This window comes from Cebus imitator, unplaced genomic scaffold (genome assembly GCF_001604975.1).
Source record: "Cebus imitator isolate Cc_AM_T3 unplaced genomic scaffold, Cebus_imitator-1.0 Scaffold0, whole genome shotgun sequence".
Classification (NCBI taxonomy): domain Eukaryota; kingdom Metazoa; phylum Chordata; class Mammalia; order Primates; family Cebidae; genus Cebus; species Cebus imitator.
Window position 1 is genome coordinate 2,957,062 of NW_016107315.1, and position 21,778 is coordinate 2,978,839.

Consider the following 21,778-nt stretch of genomic DNA (forward strand, 5'->3'; position numbering starts at 1 on the left):
TTTTTTGAGATAGAGTCTTGCTCTGTCGCCCAGGCTAGAGTGCAGTGGTGCGATGTTGGCTCACTGCAACCTCTGCCTCCCGGGTCTCAAGCCACTCTCCTGCCTCAGCATCCTGAGTAGCTGGGACTACAGTGTGTGCCACCACACCCGGCTAATTTTTTGTATTTTTAGTAAAGACGGGGTTTCACCATATTAGCCAGGATGGTCTCCATCTCCTGACATCATGATCCACCTGCCTCGACCTCCCAGCGTGCCGGGATTACAGGCGTGAGCCACTGCGGCTGACCCATGTCCACAAGGTTTGAGAACTGCTGCTCTCAAGGGCAGTGCTGGGATGTCTTATGCTACACAACATTAATATTCCTGATGTCCATTACTCACGTGTAAACCTTAAGAACAAAATCCTTTTCTTCCTTTACTTCTGTGAGTGACTGTAGGACGTCCAAGATGCTTAAGACTGCACAGCCATATGGTCGCCTGTAGTGCAGGTGAGGAGGACCTTTCTTTGAGTCATTCAGGAGCATCCGGCCTTGGGCACAGCAGAAAACACCAGTCAGACCGAGAAAAGCATGCTTCCTCTCCAGTATCACCTAATTGTCATACAAGGATGCCTGAGCTACAGGCACTTAGGAAATCTTCTAAGTTGGAAGACTACAGGACTAAAGGGAGTCATCCAAGGATATTTATCTGGAAAAATACCAAACAGGCCTCTAGCCAAAGCTCTTCCCCATACTGCATTCAATCAATCATTCTTACTGTCCTCTAAACCAATATCAACAGTCCATTTAATAATCACATAAGAATAAAAGTGATTTTATGAATTTCTTAGAAAAACCAATGTGCTAACAATAGTTTTAAACTTGTCAGGTATATTATAGATACAAAGCTTAGTATTTAGGTGCCAGGTATAAACTACATATGCACAGACAGGGAGGATGCTGTATTCTTTCAACCAAATTCTGCTGTCAAATGTCATCCTGAACAATTGTGGTACCGAAAGTAGTCTTAGAAAGTGGATGAGTGCTTACTTTTCCTGCTTACCAAAGCTGTGCCTACAGTAGCAAGAATACTTGCAAATGCTGGAACCTTAACAAACACTTTATTAGCACAGCGAAATAGCTGTTTTGTTGGCAAGGGATTAAAAAATATTCTATGATAAAAATGTACATGATATGCCAGAACTCAAACCTATAAAGGAGGACTTGGTTCACCATAGCCCCAAAAGTTATATTATAAACATGAAATAAGTTCTGAGCAAACCAACAACAGAACAGCAGCAAAAATCACTTTTTCATCTTGGGTGGGGTAGAAGTGAAATGCCATCCATCTTCTGGAGTGATGACAATAACTCTAATTTTGTGGTGAGTACGACAGATACATAATTTCAAACACAAACAATAGGTGGTGAATAGCCTTTGCTGTGAAGTTGGCACCCCTGGAACACTGCTATAAAATCTCTGAGTATAGGGTAGGTATAGAGGCAATGTCAATAAGGAGATCATTTGAAATAAAAAGTTTGGGTCTAAAAACAGATAGGGAGCAGAAGGTTTTAAGTGATAAAAAACACAAACAAAAAGACCCCTCTGAATCCATTTATATCAAACCAAGCTACCATAGCAGTTGAGTTTAGGTATAGCTTTAATACAAGCTGGACTCTAATCCTGAGACCTGAAATTACAGGTAAGATCTAGGGAGAAAACAAACGTCATGCACAAGACAGACTTATTCCAAGTTGGGTCAGTCTTAAGTCATATGAATGGGTAAGGTGAACAGTACCTATTCGGATCACATGGGCAACAATATACAAATCTCTCTTCATATCTTTGCTGCTGAGATCCTAAGAAAAGAGAAAAAACAAGTAAATTCAGGCAAGGAATACATAGAAAATAATTAAAAATTCATTTTGAATCTCTACTCATTTGCTTTTATTATATGTTACAGGTAGGGGAAGGGAGACTACAGCAAATAGCACTTCAATGTTTGTAAGATGTCTGCAGAGAAAGTCTGGTTATCTTATATGCCTTTGGACGTTTATTTTATTGATAATATTTTCCAACTCCCATTTAGATCACTTAACAAATAAAAAGTCTATAAAAGTTCTCACATCAGAAATATTCATGATATTGCCTTATTCCATGTCTACTCTAGCGTCATGTAAAACCATTCTGTACAAAAGGAATAAATGTTCAGTGCAGAAAAAATTGGAAAAACACCGAAAAGCTCAATAACTGAAATCCTAAAAGTTTGTTCTCCACTAATTTTACATTGATTTCTCTGTCCACAAATGATTATTACACGTGAAGTATATTCCACTTAAAAGAGATTAATTTGGTATCGGTGAAACCTCAATCATTTGATTTCCATTTCTAAATTCTGATATTCATCATTTGTACTAAATTATAAAGTTGAAAATAATCTTATTGAAAAAAATTAAGGGTTTCCTTTAAGTAAACAGATATGATCCAGAATCAGAAAATTTCCAAACCAAAGCATTATGAAAATCATTCCTTTTTCTTTCTTTTCTTTAAAAAACAAGGTCTTGCTCTGACACCAGGATGGAGTGAGGTGGCGCAATCACAGCTCACTGCAAGCTTGTCTTCTGTGCCAAGCCATTCTCCTACCTCAGCCTCCCAAGTAACTGGTACTACAGGTGTGCACTATCGTGCCCAGCTATTTTTAAAATTATTTGTAGAGATGGGGTCTTGTTACGTTGCCAGAGCTGGTCTCGAACCTCTAGGCTCAAGCAGTCTTCCTGCCTCAGCATCTCAAAGTGTTAAGGTTACAGGTATTACCATGCCCAGCCTGATAATCATTCTATTTGTGTTTAGAACATATGTTGAAATGTTTGTTAATGAGTATGCATTATGCTTTTTAGATGCCTTGTACTTGAAATAACAAAAATTCATTTAATATATATTGTTTCAGATTTTTCACCAGGCTGTCAACTTGCTGCTTACTCTCGGTCATTATTGTGAGTCATTATCATTTCATAATGATACTTTTGTCCTTATGGGATGACTTTTGTCCTTAATGTAACAGGTTTTCTGTGATCTCCCTTTCTAGGAAAGGTTCCCTTAGTTCCATATCCTTTTCCTCTTTTATCTTTTGATTGATCCCAGATGCCTGTCTTTCTTCAATTAAAAAAAAAAAAAAAGTACAATCAAATGGCAGTCATGATTTGGAATGAGTGTTGAGATTCAGAGTGTAAGGTCTGACCCCGCCTTGAATGGCATGGCCTCTGGATACCAGGTTTTGCCCTCCTAACCAAACCACTTTATAAACCTACAAAAGGAAACTTAGCTGATCTCATAGGCCAAAAATCCTTCCTTCACTCTTCCTTCCATTATCTAAAAAACACCTTCGAGACTGCTCCTACTTTAGCACTCCCCAACTCCTCTCAACCCTTCTCTATCTACACAGCAGAAATAAAAGGCTGTGCCATTGGAATTCTTATACAGGAGCCAGTCCCATGACCTGTAGCATTTTTATCTAAACAACTTAACCTCACAGTCCTGGGCTGGCCCTCATGTCTACATGCGGCAACAGCTGCCACCCTGATACTCTCAAAATCACAGGCTATGCCCCATCTACCCTCTATAGCTCTCACAACCTCCAAAGTTTAGTTTCCTCTTTGTACCTCACACACTTACTTTCAGCCCCTCGCCTTCTCCAGCTTTATGCACTCTTTATTGAAACTCCCAAAGTAACCATTGCTCTTGAACCTGACTTCAACCCAGTCTCTCACGGAATACCTAACAAAAACCTGAACCCCATAACTATATCTCCCATCTTCTTTGTATTCCTTTACACTTCACCTCAAGAGCCCTGCTACCCACATTAACCAAAAAATAGGAGCATACGAACTGCGCATTACAGAAAGGCCCTCCTTTATTGCTAGCAGTCTTAAAACATCAATAGCAGGTTTTGCCTAGGTAAGCATTTACCCTGTCTCTCACTCTACCCTTGGTTACCCTACCCTTGCTCCTCAGACTCTCCTCTAGACACTTGTTCCTGTCTGCTCATACCCAATCTTGTTAATAAAAGTGCGTGGTTACTTAAAGATACCACACGCTTCCTCATACACCATGAAAACAAAAGCTCTCCCTCCACACAGTTACCCTATCAAACCCCGCTACAACTTTTAACAGCTGCAGTCCAAGACCACAGCACTGCCTCAGACCACTTTCTCACTTTTTGTTTACACTTCCAGTTCTGTCTAAGCCAAGGACTTTTTTTCCTCTGTGGTTCTTCTTCTTACATCTGCCTTCCTACCAACTGGACAGGCACTTGTACCCTTAGTTTTCCTTACTCCCAAAATTCAGTTTGCCAATGGAGACGAAAGCCTCCCTTTGTGGTCCCAACACGACACAAGAGGGTCATTCCATTAATCCCCTTACTTGTAGGGTTAGGAATTACTACTGCACTCGGCACAGGCATAGCAGGCCTTACCACTTCAGTGGGCACTTTCTGTAGTCTCTCTAATGATTTCTCTGCTAGCATTGCAGAATTAACTCAATCACTATCCTTTCTTCAATTTCAAGTAAATTTCCTAGCTGCAGTTATCCTCTAAAACTGCAGAGGTCTTGATTTTCTGATTGCTGAAAAAGGAGGAATTTGCCTATTACTAAATGAAGAATGTTGTTTTTATGTAAACCAGTCTAGGCTCGTATATGATGCCATCAATAAATTAAAAGAGCCCAAAAGCTTGCTAATCAGGCAAATGGTTGTTCTGGACCTGGTTGGACTGACTGGACACTCTCTAACTGGAAGTCATGGCTTCTTCCAATCCTTTGTCCTCTGATACTATCTTTATCCTTCTGTTATTTGGACCCTGTGTTTTCCAATTAATCTCTCAATTCCTACAAAATCATATACAAGCGATAACCAATCAGTCAATATGACAAATTCTCCTTCTAACAACCCCACAGTATCACCCCTTGCCCGAAGATCTCCCAGCAGTCTAAATTCTTTCCCATTTTTAGGTTTCCATGCCATCCCCAATCCCGCTCGAAGAAGCCCTGAGAAACATCGCCCATCACCCTCTGTTTCCAGCCTTCCTAATATTCCACTGCCCTCCAATCTTCATTTTTCCTTTATATTACTAATGTGAAAAGACAGGAATGTAAGGTCTGATTGTGCCTTGGATGGTATGGCAACCCCCATGAACTGCATGTACACCTCTGGAGGGCCTTCCAGAATTAGAAAACCTAAAGTAGCTGGAAGGAAGAACCATCGAACCCTGCCTAACTAACCTGAGACATTCTTCTATTGTTTCTTATTCTGGCTTCAATTGACAAGGCCATTGGACTTTGTAACTGACCTTGGCCCAACCTCCTGACTCCCCACCCAATGACCCCCTCCCAGCTTGCAAAAAACCACCAACTTAACTTCTGTAACATTCCATTTTTCACCCCAAATCTATAAAACCCAAATTCTATCATACCCCCCTTCCCTGACGCCCTTTTCAGCCTCAGCCTGCCTGCACCCAGGTGAATAAACAGACATGTTGCTCACACTAAGCCTGTTTGGGGTGTCTCTTCATTCAGAGCACATGTTTTAAATGTTTTAACAGGGTCTCTGTGTTTCTTAATTTGTAAACCCTATTGCAGGGTTAGCACTAGGGTGAGGCAAGCAAGGCACCTAGGTGCAAAATTTAAGGACACACTCACTCTCAGGATCCTGTGCTTTGCATGTCTTAACCTAGTCCCAGCCCTGCCCTGCTAAATGGTCCTGAACATATGAAAGAAAAGGAGACATTAAGTGGACCAGGCATGGTGGCTTATGCTTGTAATCTCAGAATGTTGGGACGCTGAGGTTGGAGGATTACTTGACGTCAGGAGTTCAAGACCAGCCAGGCTAACAAGGTGAAACCCATTCTCTACTAAAAATACAAAAATTAGCTGAGTGTGTAATCCCAGCTACTCGGGAGGCTGAGGCAGGAGAATGGCTTGAACCTGGGAGGTGGAGAATGCAGTGAGCTGAGATCGTGCCACTGCACTCCAGCCTGGGCAATAGGGCGAGACTCTGTCTCAAAAAAAAAAAAAAAAAAAAAAAAAAGAAGTAATATGTAATGATGAAACTGAAGGTTTTAGATGGTTGTAATATTTTGTCAAGTTCTTATAATAATAAAGTATGTTTATAATGAAATAGGTTACAAAATAATTAAACATAAATTGATATCTGGAATCACAAAGATATGTTTTTATATGAAAGTTGTGTTTGATATTGAAAAAGGGTGTTTCAGGCCCCATTTCACAAATTCTTTCAATTAAAAATGGAATTTAAAATATTATCATTAAAATAGTGCTATATTTTGACACTAAACAAATGAAAACTAAAAACCACATTACCATTTTAAAATACTTTTTGGATTGAAAGATGTTGATTACTGAAGAATATAGAAATGTTCAACACATTTCAAAGTGAAATGGTTCCTCCTACACAGCCTAGATTGTGTGTATCCAAACTATCAAATGACTAGTATAATCACTGACTCCAAAACACCTATAGAATTCAAGCCATTTTCCAAAGATGTCCAAATACCAATCAGATGGGTTGTCTACAAGAATATTAAATGTTTTCCTTGGCTCTGCTAAGTGAATAAAAGAAGCCTTAAGTATAAGTTATGGTATTTTCTGAGTGGTTGAGTAGGGGCTCTTTCTGATCATCATGTACGTAGCACCCAGAACTCTCAGTGGTATTTATTTAACATAAATAAAAATAAGACAATAATAACTAGTACAAAAATATTATAAGCAAAATTATTATTTGTGAGTTCCACAGAATTTCAATATAAAAGCTATCTTATTAAATGTAAGTGCATGGCTAAACACAGTTACCACAGGGTTTGTTAAACATATACTCTTTAAGACTAAGCACCAAGGTTATCTATGTTAAATTACTCACATGACCTGTAAAAGCAAGATGAGAGGAAGGGTGATGTACCTACCATTCATCTGGTGAGCAGGATTTCAATCCTGATTACATGGCAGGAATTAGATTTGTTCACTGGACTCTCTAATTCTACTTAACTAGGAAGCTGGTCCCAACTAAACAGAGTGTAGAAGAGACAACTGAGGATAGTGATTTACGGTCCAGAATTTTAAACTCACTCATTTGAAACATGAAAAAGTTAATTAACTTCCCTGTGCCTGGGATTCTCTTTTTCTATAGAGATAATGGGATTCACAAATACAAAATAAAACCAGCTTATTGATACTTAAGTTGCAGAAAAGAAGGTAGTATTTTAATACATGATGTTATTATAGTAATAAGTTCAATTTTGAACTCTAAGAAATCACTACTTAAAATTGCATCTTGGAATGTAGAAGAGTATAAATACATATATAAAAATGCCAACGAATGCATGGATAACTGCACAAATTCATTCTCTCAGTTGGTCATTTGAATATGACAGCAAATAAACATATATTCATTTGTTTATATAACAAGTCATTACTGACACCTACAGGCAATGTGTATGAGGTCCTGCATATTTAGGAATGAGTACATACAAATAGACATACTTTCATACATTTGTACACACAGCCATTGTTTAGCATGAAAGTCAGCAAAATCATCATTGTATTGGCCATCCACGTAAGTATAAAACACATTCTCCTTGGATAAAATTATTCCTTTGTAGGAAACCCTAAAATCTAACCAAGTCAGAAAAAATAAGCCCTCAAAGAGAATAAGGCTGTGCCAAATAATGTGACTTTAATGTGGCTCTGAAGTGTGCTGAGTAACCTTGTAATATGCTCAGTTCGTATGACTTCCTTTTCCTTATTCTAAGGTAAGCTAACAGATCAGCATCGACCATAGTTGTGGCTATATTTTCTGGCATTTCCTCTGAGACTCTGCAGCACATACACCAATCTAGGAAACTCCTTTAGCTCACAGGAGAAACTCAAGTCTTAGATAATGAGAAAACAGGTCCCACAAATATAATTTCATATAGCTTAAAGTAAAACATAAAAATCCTGGCTAAGATAATATTGCTGAGAAATCTTACATGCTTTGTAAAAATTCCTCAAATCATGTTTGGGACCTTTTTAAAAAATCTAGGGCTGGGCTGGGTGTGGTGACTCATGCCTGTAATCCCAGCACTTGGGGAGGCCAAGGTGGGATGGTTGTTTGAGGCCAGGAGTTCAAGACTCGTCTGGCCAAAATAGCACGACATCATCTATTAAAAATAAAAATTAGCCAAGCAAGGTGTGTGCCTATAGCCCCACTACTCAGAAGATTAAGGCAGGAGGACCACCTAGAGCCCAGGGGTTCAAGGTTTCTTTGTGAGCTATGATCAGGCCATTGGACTAAAGGCTGGGCCACAGAGTGAGAACCTGACTCCATAAAAAAAAATCTAGGGCTGTACTGCAAATAGAATTATGAATTATGAAGTATTAATAGGATATTTAATACCCTGTACCTTCCCATTGTGGCAGAACAAGAGCACATCATGAGTGTTATGTGCAACAAAGTTGGAGCTACGGCTTTGGCCTCTGGGCTCATATGGATAATTAACATGCTAAATGAAAATTCTGATTTACTGTGATTATACTCAAACACCACACTAATAAAGTTCATTTTTAAAAAGACAAGGACTGTACTCATCATATTCAAGAATTCAAGGGAAGTATATGCATGCAGCTCTGTTCCCACAAATCCAAGAAACAAGGAATCAACAATTTCTTTTGATGCTTTACCAGGTAATATCAGAGAATCAGAATTTAGAAAAACCTCCTAAGGTTACTGAGATATTCTAGACGGTGGGTGTCTCTTACTAATTCTGTTTCAGAAAGGAGGTCCTAAAAAACCACCTCAGTGTTCAGGCACTCTCACTTCAGAAACTCTCACTCAATAGACTAACCTAAATCCCGTTTACTAAAATTTAGATTCTTTCTTTCATTCTTTTCCAACTGAAGAGAGTGCTGATCTTCCTATACAAAGCCATCTCAACTCCCTTAAGTGCCATCATGGGTCTGCTTTTCCTGTTCTTTCTCCTTGCATTATCTCCTAAGCCTTGACTGCTAAGCTCAAAGATGGACAAAATATTATTTTAGCTTAGCTAGATTTATAAATCTTTCTGTACATCTGGAGCATTATCAATAAAAGTGATCCCTGTGAAAGTGGCTTCTGATTTTGTAGTAATATCGTTTGATGTTTTGAAAGATAAAGCTGCAATAAATGAACTAAAAAGTGAGGTAAGTAAATATAATTGTATCTTTTAGAGAAAGTCGCATATCAGATCTCCAGATAAATCTCATTTGCATTTAAGAGGCACAATGTAAGCTTTAAGGTATCTGTCACCTCTCAATCACACACCATAAGCAAGGTCAGTGACACTGTGAAACTATTACAATAGGTTTTGATGTATCTCAGGATCACTGAAACAGATCAAAGAATCCACAATAACCAAACTGGTTTAAAATTGTAACAGTCTTGTCTTCTTCTACAGTAAATAAATGTTCTCAAATAAATACAGTTGGATAGTGTTTTTAACTAGGTAAAAATGAATTTGTAAATCAGAATAAACTTAAAGAACACACATGGCAAGATGGCATTGTGAGGTTTGGTATTTTCTAAAAAGCAGATTACCAAACCTTTTTTTAAGTTGATTGGTCCATGGTTGTAGAGACCATGAACAACAGTATAGCTTTTCAGAAAAAACTATAATATAAATCGTAGTAGGAAAAGATCCTCCATTTGGTATTTAGAATAGGACCATTTAGTTTGTCTTGCTGTATATGAACTCACTAACAAACCACAAAGCTGTAAATGTGGTGGATATTTTTAAAATAAATTATGCATCAGAAATTGTACACCTCAGAGAAATTCTTAGTAGTCTTGGATAAGAACAGTAAGAAAGACCTATGTCAGATTTTTTTTTTTTTTTTTTTTGAGACAGGGTCTCACTTTGTCACCCAGGCTGGAGTTCAGTGGTGTGACCTTAGCTCACTGCGACCTCAACCTCCTGGGCTCAAAGGGTCCTCCCGCCTCAGACCCCTAAAAGCTGTGACTACAGACACATGCCACGCCTGGCTTATTTTTGTATTCTTTGTAGAGATGGGGTTTTGGCATGTTGTCCAGATTGATTCTGTAAGATTTTAAGTGTCTGTTATATGCAATAGCTTACAAAATCTACATCAGTGAAAGGTACTTTATATTTCTTTAATAAAAATTCAGTTTAAAACTGTGTATAATTTCAGTTTTCTATAAATATTTCATTAAAACCTAACAGAAACATCAATCAAGTCCCATTCTCCCCAGTGTGTGTGGAAATAAGAATAAATGCTTGTTTCCAGGGTGACAATATCTACATAGCAGGCCACTGGTTAGAGTCAACAGCAAAGAAGGAAAAGAGAATTTGTACATACTGTAAAAAGGGCACACATTCGTTCTATCTTCTCTGGGTTCCTTGGCCCACCATTCTTGTTCAGTCTTACCAGAAACCGTTCACTGAAATGTAGGAAAGAAAGATACAGAGAAATGTGAGTAACACACTCCAGAACAAAGAAAAAGGGCAGATATAGAGAAATAATAAACATATTTACATAACAGCTTGCAGTGACAAGCAAGGCCAAAAACACATGTCTAGTGGCAGGACATCCTCTTTTTCCTGCCAAGTAACATAAAAAGAATACTACAAACTGCCTAATAGGTGCTGCTGTTTACATGCTGGTTGTAGCTGCGTATTTTATCTGTTTGAGGATGTGTGCTCCCTGAGGGCAGTAAGGAGGACTGTATCTTATAATTCTCCCAGATAACCCCAAAGTACCAGCATAATGCTAAATCCGTAACAAGCATATACATTCTTTAATGTGAGCACTCAGATCCTCTTAAAAATGTTCCTCATATTAGATCCAAAAGAATCTATATCACTCAATTTACATCTTCTATATCAACCCCCAGGCTGCAGACTGGTATAGGCCTGTGGCCTGAGAGGAACTGAGCTGCACAGTAGGTGATGAGCAGGTGGGCAAGCATTACCACCTGAGCTCCGCCTCCTGACAGATCAGCAGCAGCATTAGATTTTCACAGGAGCACAAACATTGTGAACTGCACATGAAGTGTTCTAGGTTACGTGCTCTAGATCATCTAATGCCCGATGATCTGAGGTGGAACAGTTTCATCCCCAAACCATCCCACACCACAAGCTCCACCCCCCAGTCCATGGAAAAATTGGCTTCCATGAAATTGGTCCCTGGTGTAAAAACATTGGGGAGTGCTGTTCTATACAACTCTTGAGAATCACTTAAGGGCAGTGGTATCCAATCTTTTGGCTTTGCTGGATCACATTGGAAAAAGAATAATTATCTGAGAGAGGGGATCCAAGGTGGCCGAGTAGGAGCAGCTCTGGATTGCAGCTCCCAGCAAGTGCATGGAGGGTAAGTGGTCGTCGTATTTCCAGATGGATTTTTATTGCCCACAGACCAGGAGATTCCTGGGCAGAGGAGCCCCAAAGGTTGCCAGTGTGGCTGTTTTGGCCAGTGCGGCAGGTCTTAGCACAAAAAATTCACATGGGTCTGGGCACCGTTTCAGCTGGTGACTGGAGTGCCTGGGAGACAGAGTTGCCCATTCAACTGATAAAAAGGGGACTGAAATAGGGGGCCAGGCCAGGAGATTCCCGGGTGAAAAAGTGTCACACGTCTCCAGTACGGCTATTTCAGCTGGTGGAACGGGTCTCCACACAAAATCTCACACAAATCTGGTGACTTTTCAACAGGTGACTGGAATGCCTGGGAGACAGAGTTGCTCATTTAACTGATAAAAAGGGGACGGAAACAGGGAGCCAGGCCAGGAGATTCCTGGGTGGAAAAGTGCCACCAGTACGGCTGTTTCAGTCAGCATAGCGGGTCTCTGCACAAAATCTCACACAAATCCAGGCGCCTATTCAACTGGAAACTGGAATGCCTGGGAGAAAGAGTCACCCATTCAACTGAAAAAAAGGGTACTGAAACAGGGAGCCAGGCCAGGAGATTCCTGGGTGAAAAAGCACCAAGATCCCCCAGCACAGCTGTTTCAGCCAGCGCAGCAGGTCTCTGCACAAGAACTCACACAAATCTGGGCACAATTTCAACAGATGACTGGAACACCTGGGAGACAGAATCACCCATTCAACGGAAAGAAAAGGGGTCTGAGGCAGGGAGCCAGGTGATCAGGCATGGCTGTTCCCACCCCGACAAACACCAGCAATCTGAAACGCTCTGGATTCAGAGTTTCACAGCAAGCACAGCTGAAGCCAGGACAGTCCAGCTCTGTGGGGGAGGGGTGTCCACCATTACCGAGGCAGTCCACGACTACTGAGGTAGCCTGCCATTGCTGAGGTGGTCCGCCACTGCCGAGGCAGTCCACCATTACTGAGGCAGCCCACCATTGCTGAGACAGTCTGCCATTACAGAGGGAGTCTGCAATTACAGAGGCGGGCCACCATTGCAGAGGCAGTTCTAACTATATCCCTATAAACAGGACTGCAGGGACGTTCACACAGCAGCTGGGCAGAGCCCACAGCAGATCAGCAACACCTCTGCTGGCAGACTGTGACCAGGCTGCCTCCTCACTGGACAGGGCATCCGTGAAAAAAGGCAGCAGCATGACAGAAACTTATAAATAAAGCCCTATATTCCTGGAACAGAGCACCTGGGGAAAAAAAGGCTGTTATGAGTTCTGCTGCAGCAGACTTAAACATACCTGCCCAGCAGCTCTGAATGGAACAACGGAGCTCACAGCTCAACAGTTGAGCTCCTATAAAGGACAGACTGTCTCCTCAAGCAGCTCACCGACCCCCATATATCCAAAGAGTCACCTGGTAAAGGAGAGCTCAGACTGACATCTGGCAGGTATCCTGCGACAAAGATAGCAGAAGAAGAAACTGGCAGCAACCCTTACTGTTCTGCAGCTGCTGCAGGTGAGCCCCAGGAAAGCAGGTCTGGAGTGGACCTCCAGCAGTTCTACAGCAGAGGGGCCTGACTGTTAGAAGGAAAACTAAGAAACAGAAAGAAATAACTTCATCATCAACAAACAGTATGTCCACTGAGAGACCCCAACTGAAAGGCACCAACTACAAAGATGACAGCTATTAAATAAATACACAAAGATGGGAAGAAACCAGCACAAAAAGGATGAAAACACCCAGAACCAGAACGCCTCTCCTCCTCCAAGGGATCACACCTCCTCACCAGCAAGGGAACAGGGCTGGAGGGAGAATGAGTCTGATGAATTGACAGAAATAGGCTTCAGAAGGTGGGTAATAAGAAACTTCTCTGAGCTAAAAGAACAAGTTGTAACACAATGCAAAGAAACTAAGAACCTCGAACAAAGGTTTGACGAAATGCTAACGAAAATAAACAGTTTAGAGAGGAACATAAATGAATTGATGGAGCTGAAAAGCACAACATGAGAACTTCATGAAGCATACTCAAGTTTCAATAGCCAAATCGACAAAGCAGAAGAAAGGATATCAGAGGTCGAAGATCAACTCAATGAAAGAAAATGAGAAGGTAAGATTAGAAAAAAAAAGAGTAAAAAGAAACATACAAAGCCTCCAGGAAATATGGGATTATGTGAAAAGACCTAATCTATGTTTGATAAGTGTACCTGAATGTGACAAAGAGAATGAATCCAAGCTGGAAAATACTCTTCAGGTTATTATCCAGGAAAACTTCCCTGACCTAGCAAGGCAGGCTAACATTCAGGTCCAGGAAATACAGAGAACACCACTAAGATATTCCTCGAGAAGAGCAAACCCAGGGCACATAATCGTCTCATTCACCAGGGTTGAAATGAAAGAGAAAATGCTAAAGGCAGTGAGAGAGAAAGGTCAGGTAACCCACAAAGGGAAGCCCATCAGACTCACAGCAGATCTCTCAGCAGAAATCCTACAAGCCAGAAGAGAGTGGGGGCCAATATTCAACATCCTTAAGGAAAAGAACTTTCAACCTAAGATTTCATATCCAGCCAAACTAAGTTTCATAAGCAAAGGAGAAATAAAATCCTTTATGAACAAGCAATTCCTCAGAGATTTCATCACCAACAGGCCTGCTTTACAAGAGCTCCTGAAAGAAACACTAAACATAGAAAGAAACAACCAGTACCAGCCACTCCAAAAATGTACAAATGGTAAAGAGCATCAACACAATGAAGCAACTGCATCAACTAATGGGCAAAACAACCAGCGAGCAACAAAATGGCTTCACACATAATAATATTATCCCTAAATGTAAATGGGCTAACTGCCCCAATCAAAAGACACAGACTGGCAAATTGGATAAAAAGCCAAAACCCATCAGTGTGCTGTATTCAGGAAACACCTCTCCCATGCAAGCATACATATAGGCTTAAAATAAAGGGATGGAGGAAGGTTTACCAAGCACAGGGAGAGCAAAAAAAAGCAGGAGTTGCAATCCTAGTCTCGGATAAAATAGACTTTAAATTAACAAAAGTCACAGGAGACAAAGAAGGGCGTTACATAATGGTAAAAGGATCAATGCAACAAGAAGAGCTAACAATCCTAAATATAGGAGCACCCAGATACATAAAGCAAGTTCTTAACGACCTACAAAGACACTTAGATTCCCACATAATAATAGTGGGAGACTTCAACACTCCACTGTCAATATTAGACAGGTCAATGAGGCAGAAAATTAACAAGGATATCCAGAACTTGAACTCAGACCTGGACCAAGAAAACCTAATAGACATTTACAGAACTCTCCACCCCAAATCCACAGAATATACATTCTTCTCAGCACCACATCACACCTACTCTAAAACTGACCATATAATTGGAAGTAAATCACTCCTCAGCAAATGCAAAATAATGGAAATCATAACAGTCTCTCAGACTACAGTGCAATCAAGTTAGACCTCAGAGTTCAGAAACTAACTCAGAACTGCACAGCTTCATGGTAACTGAACAACTTGCTCTTGAATGTTCACTGGATAAACAATGAAATCAAGGCAGAAATAAACATGGTCTTTGAAACTAATGAGAATGAAGACACGACATACCAGAATCTCTGGGACACATTTAAAGCAGCCTCTAGAGGAAAATATATACCAATAAATGCCCACATGAGAAGCAAGGAAAGGTCCAAAATCGACACCTATTGTCAAAATTGAAAGAGCTAGAGGAGCAAAATTTAAAAAACTCAAAACCTAGCAAAAGGCAAGAAATAACTAAGATGAGAGCAGAACTGAAGGAGATAGACACACAAAAAACCCTTCAGAAAATCAATAAATCCAGGAGCTGGTTTTTTGAAAAGATCAACAAAAAAGACAGACCACTAGCCAGATTAATAGAAAAGAAAAGAGAGAATAATCAATTAGAGGCAATAAAAAATGATAAAGGGGAGATCACCACAGATTCCACAGAAATACAAACCACAATCGGAGATGACTACAAACAATTCTATGCGCATAAACTAGCAAACCTGGAAGAAATGGATAAATTCCTGGACACTTGCATCCTCCCAAGCCTAAACCAGGAAGAAGTTGAAACACTGAATAGACCAATAACAAGGACAGAAGTTGCGGCAACAATTAAGAGCCTACCACCCAAAAAAAGCCCAGGTCCAGATGAGTTCAACAGCCGAATTCTACCAGACATACAAAGAGGAGCTGGTACATGCCTTCTGAAATTATTCCAAACAATCCCAAAATAGGGAATCCTACCCAAATTATTTTATGAGACCAGCATCATCCTGATACCAAAACCCAGAAAAGACTCAGCAAGAAAAATAAACTTCAGCCTAATATCTATGATGAACATAGATGCAAAAATCTTCAATAAAATACTGGCAAACCAACTGCAACAGCACATCAAAAAGCTTAACCACCATGATCAAGTAGGCTTCATCCTGGGGATGCAACGCTGGTTCAACATATGCAAGTCTATAAAAGTAATTCACCACATAAACAGAACCAAAGACAAAAACCACATGATTATTTCAATAGATGCAGAGAAGGCCTTTGACAAAATTCAACAGCCCTTTATGCTAAAAACCCTCATAAACTAGATATCGACGGAATGTATCTCAAAATAATAAAAGCTATTTACGACAAACCAACAGCCAATATCATACTGAATGGGCAAAAACTGGAAGTATTCCCTTTAAAATTTGGCACTAGACAAGGATGCCCTCTCTCCCCACTCCTATTCAACATAGTATTGGAAGTTCTAGCCAGAGCCATAAGGCAAGAAATAAAAATAAAGGGTATTCAATTAGGAAAGGAGGAAGTCAAATTGTCTCTATTTGCAGACAACATGATTGTATATTTAGAAGACCGCATTGTCTCAGCCCCAAATCTCCTGAAACTGATAAGCAACTTCAGCAAAGTCTCAGGATACAAAATCAATGTGCAAAAATCACAAGAGCAAATCAAGAATGAACTGCCATTCACAATTGCCACAAAGAGAATAAAATACCTAGGAATACAACTAACAAGGAACGTAAAGGACCTCTTCAAGGAGAACTACAAACCACTGCTCAAGGAAATAAGAGAGGACGCAAACAGATGGAGAAACATTCCATGCTCATGGTTAGGAAGAATCAATATCGTGAAAATGGCCATACTGCCCAAAGTAATTTACAGATTCAATGCTATCCCCATCAAGCTACCAATGACCTTCTTCGCAGAACTGGAAAAAATCACCTTAAACTTCATATGGAACCAAAAGAGAGCCCGCATAGCCAAGTCAATTCTAAGCAAAAAGAACAAAGCTGAGGGCATCACACTACCAGACTTCAAACTATACTACAAGGCTACTGTAATCAAAACAGCATGGTACTGGTGCCAAAACAGAGATATAGACAATGGAACATTACAGAGACCTCAGAGGCAACACCACGCATCTACAGCCATCTGATCTTTGACAAACTTGACAAAAACATGCAATGCATAAAGGATTACCTGTATAATAAATGGTGTTGGGAAAACTGGCTAGCCATGTGCAGAAAGCAGAAACTGGACCCCTTCCTGACACCTTACAGTAAAATTAACTCCAGATGGATTAAACATAAGACCTAACACCATAAAAACTCTAGAAGAAAATCTAGGCAAAACCATTCAGGACATAGGCATAGGCAAGGACTTCATGACCAAAACACCAAAAGCATTGGCTACAAAAGCCAAAATAGACAAATGGGACCTAATTAAACTCCAGAACTTCTGCACAACAAAAGAAATAGTCATTAGAGTGAATTGGCAACCAACAGAATGGGAAAAAATTTTTGCAATCTACCCATCTGACAAAGGGCTAAGTATCCAGAATCTATAAACAACTAAAACAGATTTACAAGAAAAAAACAAGCCCATTCAAAAGTGGGCGAAGAATATGAACAGACACTTTACAAAAGAAGACATATATGAGGCCAACAAACATATGAAAAATTGTTCATCATCAGTGGTCATTAGGGAAATGCAAATAAAAGCCACATTGAGATACCACCTCATGCCAGTTAGGATGGCGATCATTAAAAAATCTGGAGACAACAGATGCTGGAGAGGATGTGGAGAAATAGGAACACTTTTACACTGTTGGTGGGAGTGTAAATTAGTTCAACCATTGTGGAAGACAGTGTGGCAATGCCTCAAGGACCTAGAAATAGAAATTCCATTTGACCCAGCAATCCCATTACTGGGTATATAGCCAAAGGATTATAAATCATTCTATTATAAGGGCACATGCACACAAATGTTCATTGTGGCACTGTTTACAATAGCAAAGGCTTCGAACCAACCCAAATGCCCATCGATGACCGACTGGACAGGGAAAATGTGGCACATATACACCATGTAGTACTATGCAGCCATAAGAAACGATGAGTTTGTGTCCTTTGTAGAGACATGGATGAACCTGGAAACCATCATTCTCAGCAAACTGACACTAGAACAGAAAATCAAACACCGCATGCTCTCACCATGGGCGGGTGTTAAACAATGAGAACACAAGGACATGGGCAGGGGAGCATCATACACTGGGGTCTGTGGGGGAGAACTTGAGGAGGGACAGCAGGAGGTAGGGAGTTGGGGAGGGATAACATGGGGAGAAATGCCAGATATAGGTGATGGGGTGGAAGGCAGCCAACCACATTTCCATGTATGTACCTATGCAACAATCTTGCATGTTCTTCACTTGTTCCCCAAAACCTAAAACGCAATAAAATATATATTTTTTAAAAAAAGAAGAATTATCTTGGGCTACACACGACACTAATGGTAGCCAATGAGCAAAAAAGAAAAAAGAAAAAGAAAAATATCTCACCATGTTTTAAGAAAGTTTACAAATTTGTGTTTGGCCACATTCAAAGCCATTGTGGGCTGCATGCAGCCTGTGGACCATGGGTTGGACAAGCTTGCTTTTAGGTCTTAAAAAATGTTAAAGCAACTCATAAAAACTTTGGTGGAAATTCAAAAAGAAATGTGTTATAGCTAAAGCTACAATCAGAATTTAGTAGAGCCACTAAATATTTTATTCTCCAAATAATATAGGTAATTTCAGAAGGAAATTACAATTACTGCAATAAAAAACCTTAGAAACAGTGTTTGCAACATTTGAAGAAATGTCTCTTTACCCTTGCATCTCCTTCCTGCCCCTGCACAGAATCTTCTTCCCATCTCTTTATCCTAAGAATCACTACCAACAGTAAAGGAAAGCTGTGCCATGGTGAACACAAAGTATGTGATTCCAAAAGTAATTTACTTCTTTTGTGCCTCCAGTCATGTACTCACTGAATATGTGTGGTATCATTTTAGTTCGTTCATGTATTCATTAGATCATTTAGTCTACAAATTATTAAGTTCTGTGTGCTAAGCTTGTGAATACAAATGTAAACAAGACATATATAAGGTCCTTTTTCCTCATACAGCTACGGTCCTGGTAGGCAGTTAGACATGCAAAAATGAATCTCAGAAAGATTTGGGTCAGATATAAATTTGACATTTTTCAGCCAGGGGAACAAATGGGAATAAGCAGAGCACATGCAAAGAATAAAGAGCAAAATGGGCTTTGAACAGAATGCTGGGGGACAATGACATTTAAGAAATGGGCAAAAGAAAAACTATCAAAGTAGGCACATGGGGCAAACGGAAAAACAGAAGAAAAATATAAAGGATGGTGGGATGCTACATTGGTCAAGTGAAGAGTGCCTGAAAGAGGGAGGGGTCAACAAGGTCCAAGGCCATTGAGAGTCACATGAAACAAGGACATACCTCTCTACTTGATGTTAGAACACAGATCACTGGTGATTCTGGAAAGAACTGTTTGAAATGGTAGAGAAAGATGCCAGTGTGAGGAGTAAGAAAGAAATGATGAGGCACAGTCTAATAGCACTTCAGAGAATGGTGGTGAACAATCCATATGAAAAAACTGAGTCTTGACCCTTGCTTATAAATTAACTTGAATGTATCACAGTCTCAAATATAAGAGCTAAAACTATAAAAGAAGAAAACTCAGGAAATAATGAAGACAAGTATCTTGCATATCTTGTTAACCTTTGTTTCCACATTTAGCACATAGTAGAAAACTTTCTGTGGCCTGAGATTATTAAGCAAAGATCACAAATCACAACCAATGATAAATTAGATTTTAATGAAATTAAAAGTTCTCTTTAAAATGCACTGGTAAGAAAATGAAAGGACAAGCTACAGACTGAGATAAAATAATTACAAAACATTCACCTAAGAAAAAATTGTACTGAAAATATATAAAATGTCCAATAAGATAAACAATCAAATAAAAAATGGATACAAGATTTGAACAGACCCTTTACCAAAGGATGTACAAAGATGGCAAATAAGCCCAATAAAACATCATTAATCACTAGAGAAATGTAAATTAAAAACACAGTGAGGGCTGGGCGCAGTAGCTCACGTCTGTAATCCCAAGCACTTTGGGAGGCTAAGGAGGGTGGATCACCAGAGGTCAGGAGTTTTGAGATCAGCCTGGCTAACATGGTGAAACTCCCTCTCTACTAAAAATATAAAAATTAGCTGGGGGTGGTGGCATGTGCCTGTAATCCCAGCTGCTCTGGAGGCTGAGCCAGAAGAATCGCTTGAGCCCGGGAGGCAGAGGCTGCGGCGAGCTGAGCTTGTGCCAATGCACTCCGCCTGGGCAACAAGAGAGAAACTCCATCTCAAAAAAAGAAAAAAAAATGAATATACCAAAGGTTGTTAAGAATGTCAAGCAACTAGAACTAGAACTCTTATTAACTGGTGGTAAGAATACAAAATGGTACATCCACTTTGGAAAACAGCTTGACAATTTCTTGTAAACATATACACACTAAATGACCCAGTAATTCTCCTCCTAGGTGTTTACTAAGGAGAAATGAAAAAATATACCGAGGGAGAAAAATCCAAGATGGCTGAATAGGAACACCTCTGGAGCGCAGTTCTGAGTGAGAAGAAAGCAGAGGGTAAGTGATCACTGCATTTCCAAACTAGTTTTTACTGCCCACAGACCAGGAGATTCCCAGGCTGAAAAGAGCCACAAGTTTCGACCATGGCTGTTTCTGCCAGAGCTGTGGGTCTCTGCACAAAAACTCTCACAAATCTGGGCAGCTGTTTAAACTGGTGCCTGGAATGCCTGTGATACAGAGCCGCCATTCAATTAAAAAAAAAAAAAACAAGACTGAAAGAGGGAGCCAGGCGATCTGGCTCAGTGGGTCCCACCCCCAACAATGACCAGCAATCTGAAATGCTCTAGATTGAGAGTTTCCCAGCAAGCACAGCTGGACCCAGGATGGTCCAGCTTGATGAGGGGAAGGCCATCACCTATTACCAAGGCAGTCCACAACTACTGAGGTAGTCCATTATTACCAAGGCAGTCCACCATTACCAGACTGAGGCAGTGAACCATTACCGAGGCAATCCACCTTTACTATGGCAGTCTGCCATTACTGAGGCAGTCTGCCATTACTGAGGCAGACCACCATTACTGAGGCAGTTCTAACTGTACCTATGTAAACAAAACCACAAGGAAGTGCACACAGTAGTTGGGCAGAGTCCTCAGCAGCTCAGCAATGCTTCTGCTGGCAGACTGTGACTAGATTACCTCCTTGCTAGGCAGGGCATCCCTGAAAAAAGGCAGCAGCATATCAGGAGCTTATAAATAAAGCCCCACCTTCCCAGGACAGAGCACATGGGAAAAAAGATGGTTATGAGTTCCACTGTAGAAGACTTAAATGTACCTGTCCAGCAGCTCTTAACAGAACAAAGGAGCTCACAGCTTAGCACTTGAGCTCCTATAAGGGACAGACTGTCTCCCCAAGCAGCTCACCGACCCCCATATATATATGAAGAAACACCTCATAAATGAGAGCTCAGGCTTACATCTGACAGGTACCCTTCTGGGACAAAGATGACAGAAGAAGAAACCAGCAGTACCTCTTACTGCTCTGCAGCTGCCACAGGTGATCCCCAGTAAAGGAGGGTCTCAGGAACCTCCAGCAGTTCTACAGCAGATGGGCCTGACTGTTAGAAGGAAAACTAAAAAACAGAAAGAAATAACTTCAACATCAACAAAAAGGACATCTGCTCAGAAACCCCATCTGAAAGTCACCAACTACAAAGACCACAGGTAGATAAATCCACAAAGATGGGAAGAAACCAGCACAAAAAGGATGAAAACACCCAGAACCAGAACGCCTCTCCTCCTCCAAGGGATCACACCTCCTCACCAGCAAGGGAACAAGGCTGGATGGAGAATGAGTCTGATGAATTGACAGAAATAGGCTTCAGAAGGTGGGTAATAAGAAACTTCTCTGAGCTAAAAGAA

At 40.3% G+C, this 21,778-nt stretch overlaps 1 protein-coding gene across 7 annotated transcripts in view; it reads right to left on the reverse strand.

Annotated features, from left to right (window-relative positions):
* The window catches only part of DOCK3 (dedicator of cytokinesis 3), a 682,827-nt gene that overhangs the window by 209,001 nt on the left and 452,048 nt on the right, over positions 1-21,778 (reverse strand). For all 7 annotated transcript variants that reach the window (XM_017497238.2, XM_017497162.2, XM_017497072.2 and 4 more), the window contains 3 exons: positions 10,377-10,458; positions 1,777-1,837; positions 382-529 (listed from right to left, as the gene is read on the reverse strand). In XM_017497238.2, the coding sequence (XP_017352727.1) occupies positions 382-529; positions 1,777-1,837; positions 10,377-10,458 (291 nt within the window). The remainder of the gene's footprint in view (positions 1-381; positions 530-1,776; positions 1,838-10,376; positions 10,459-21,778) is intronic.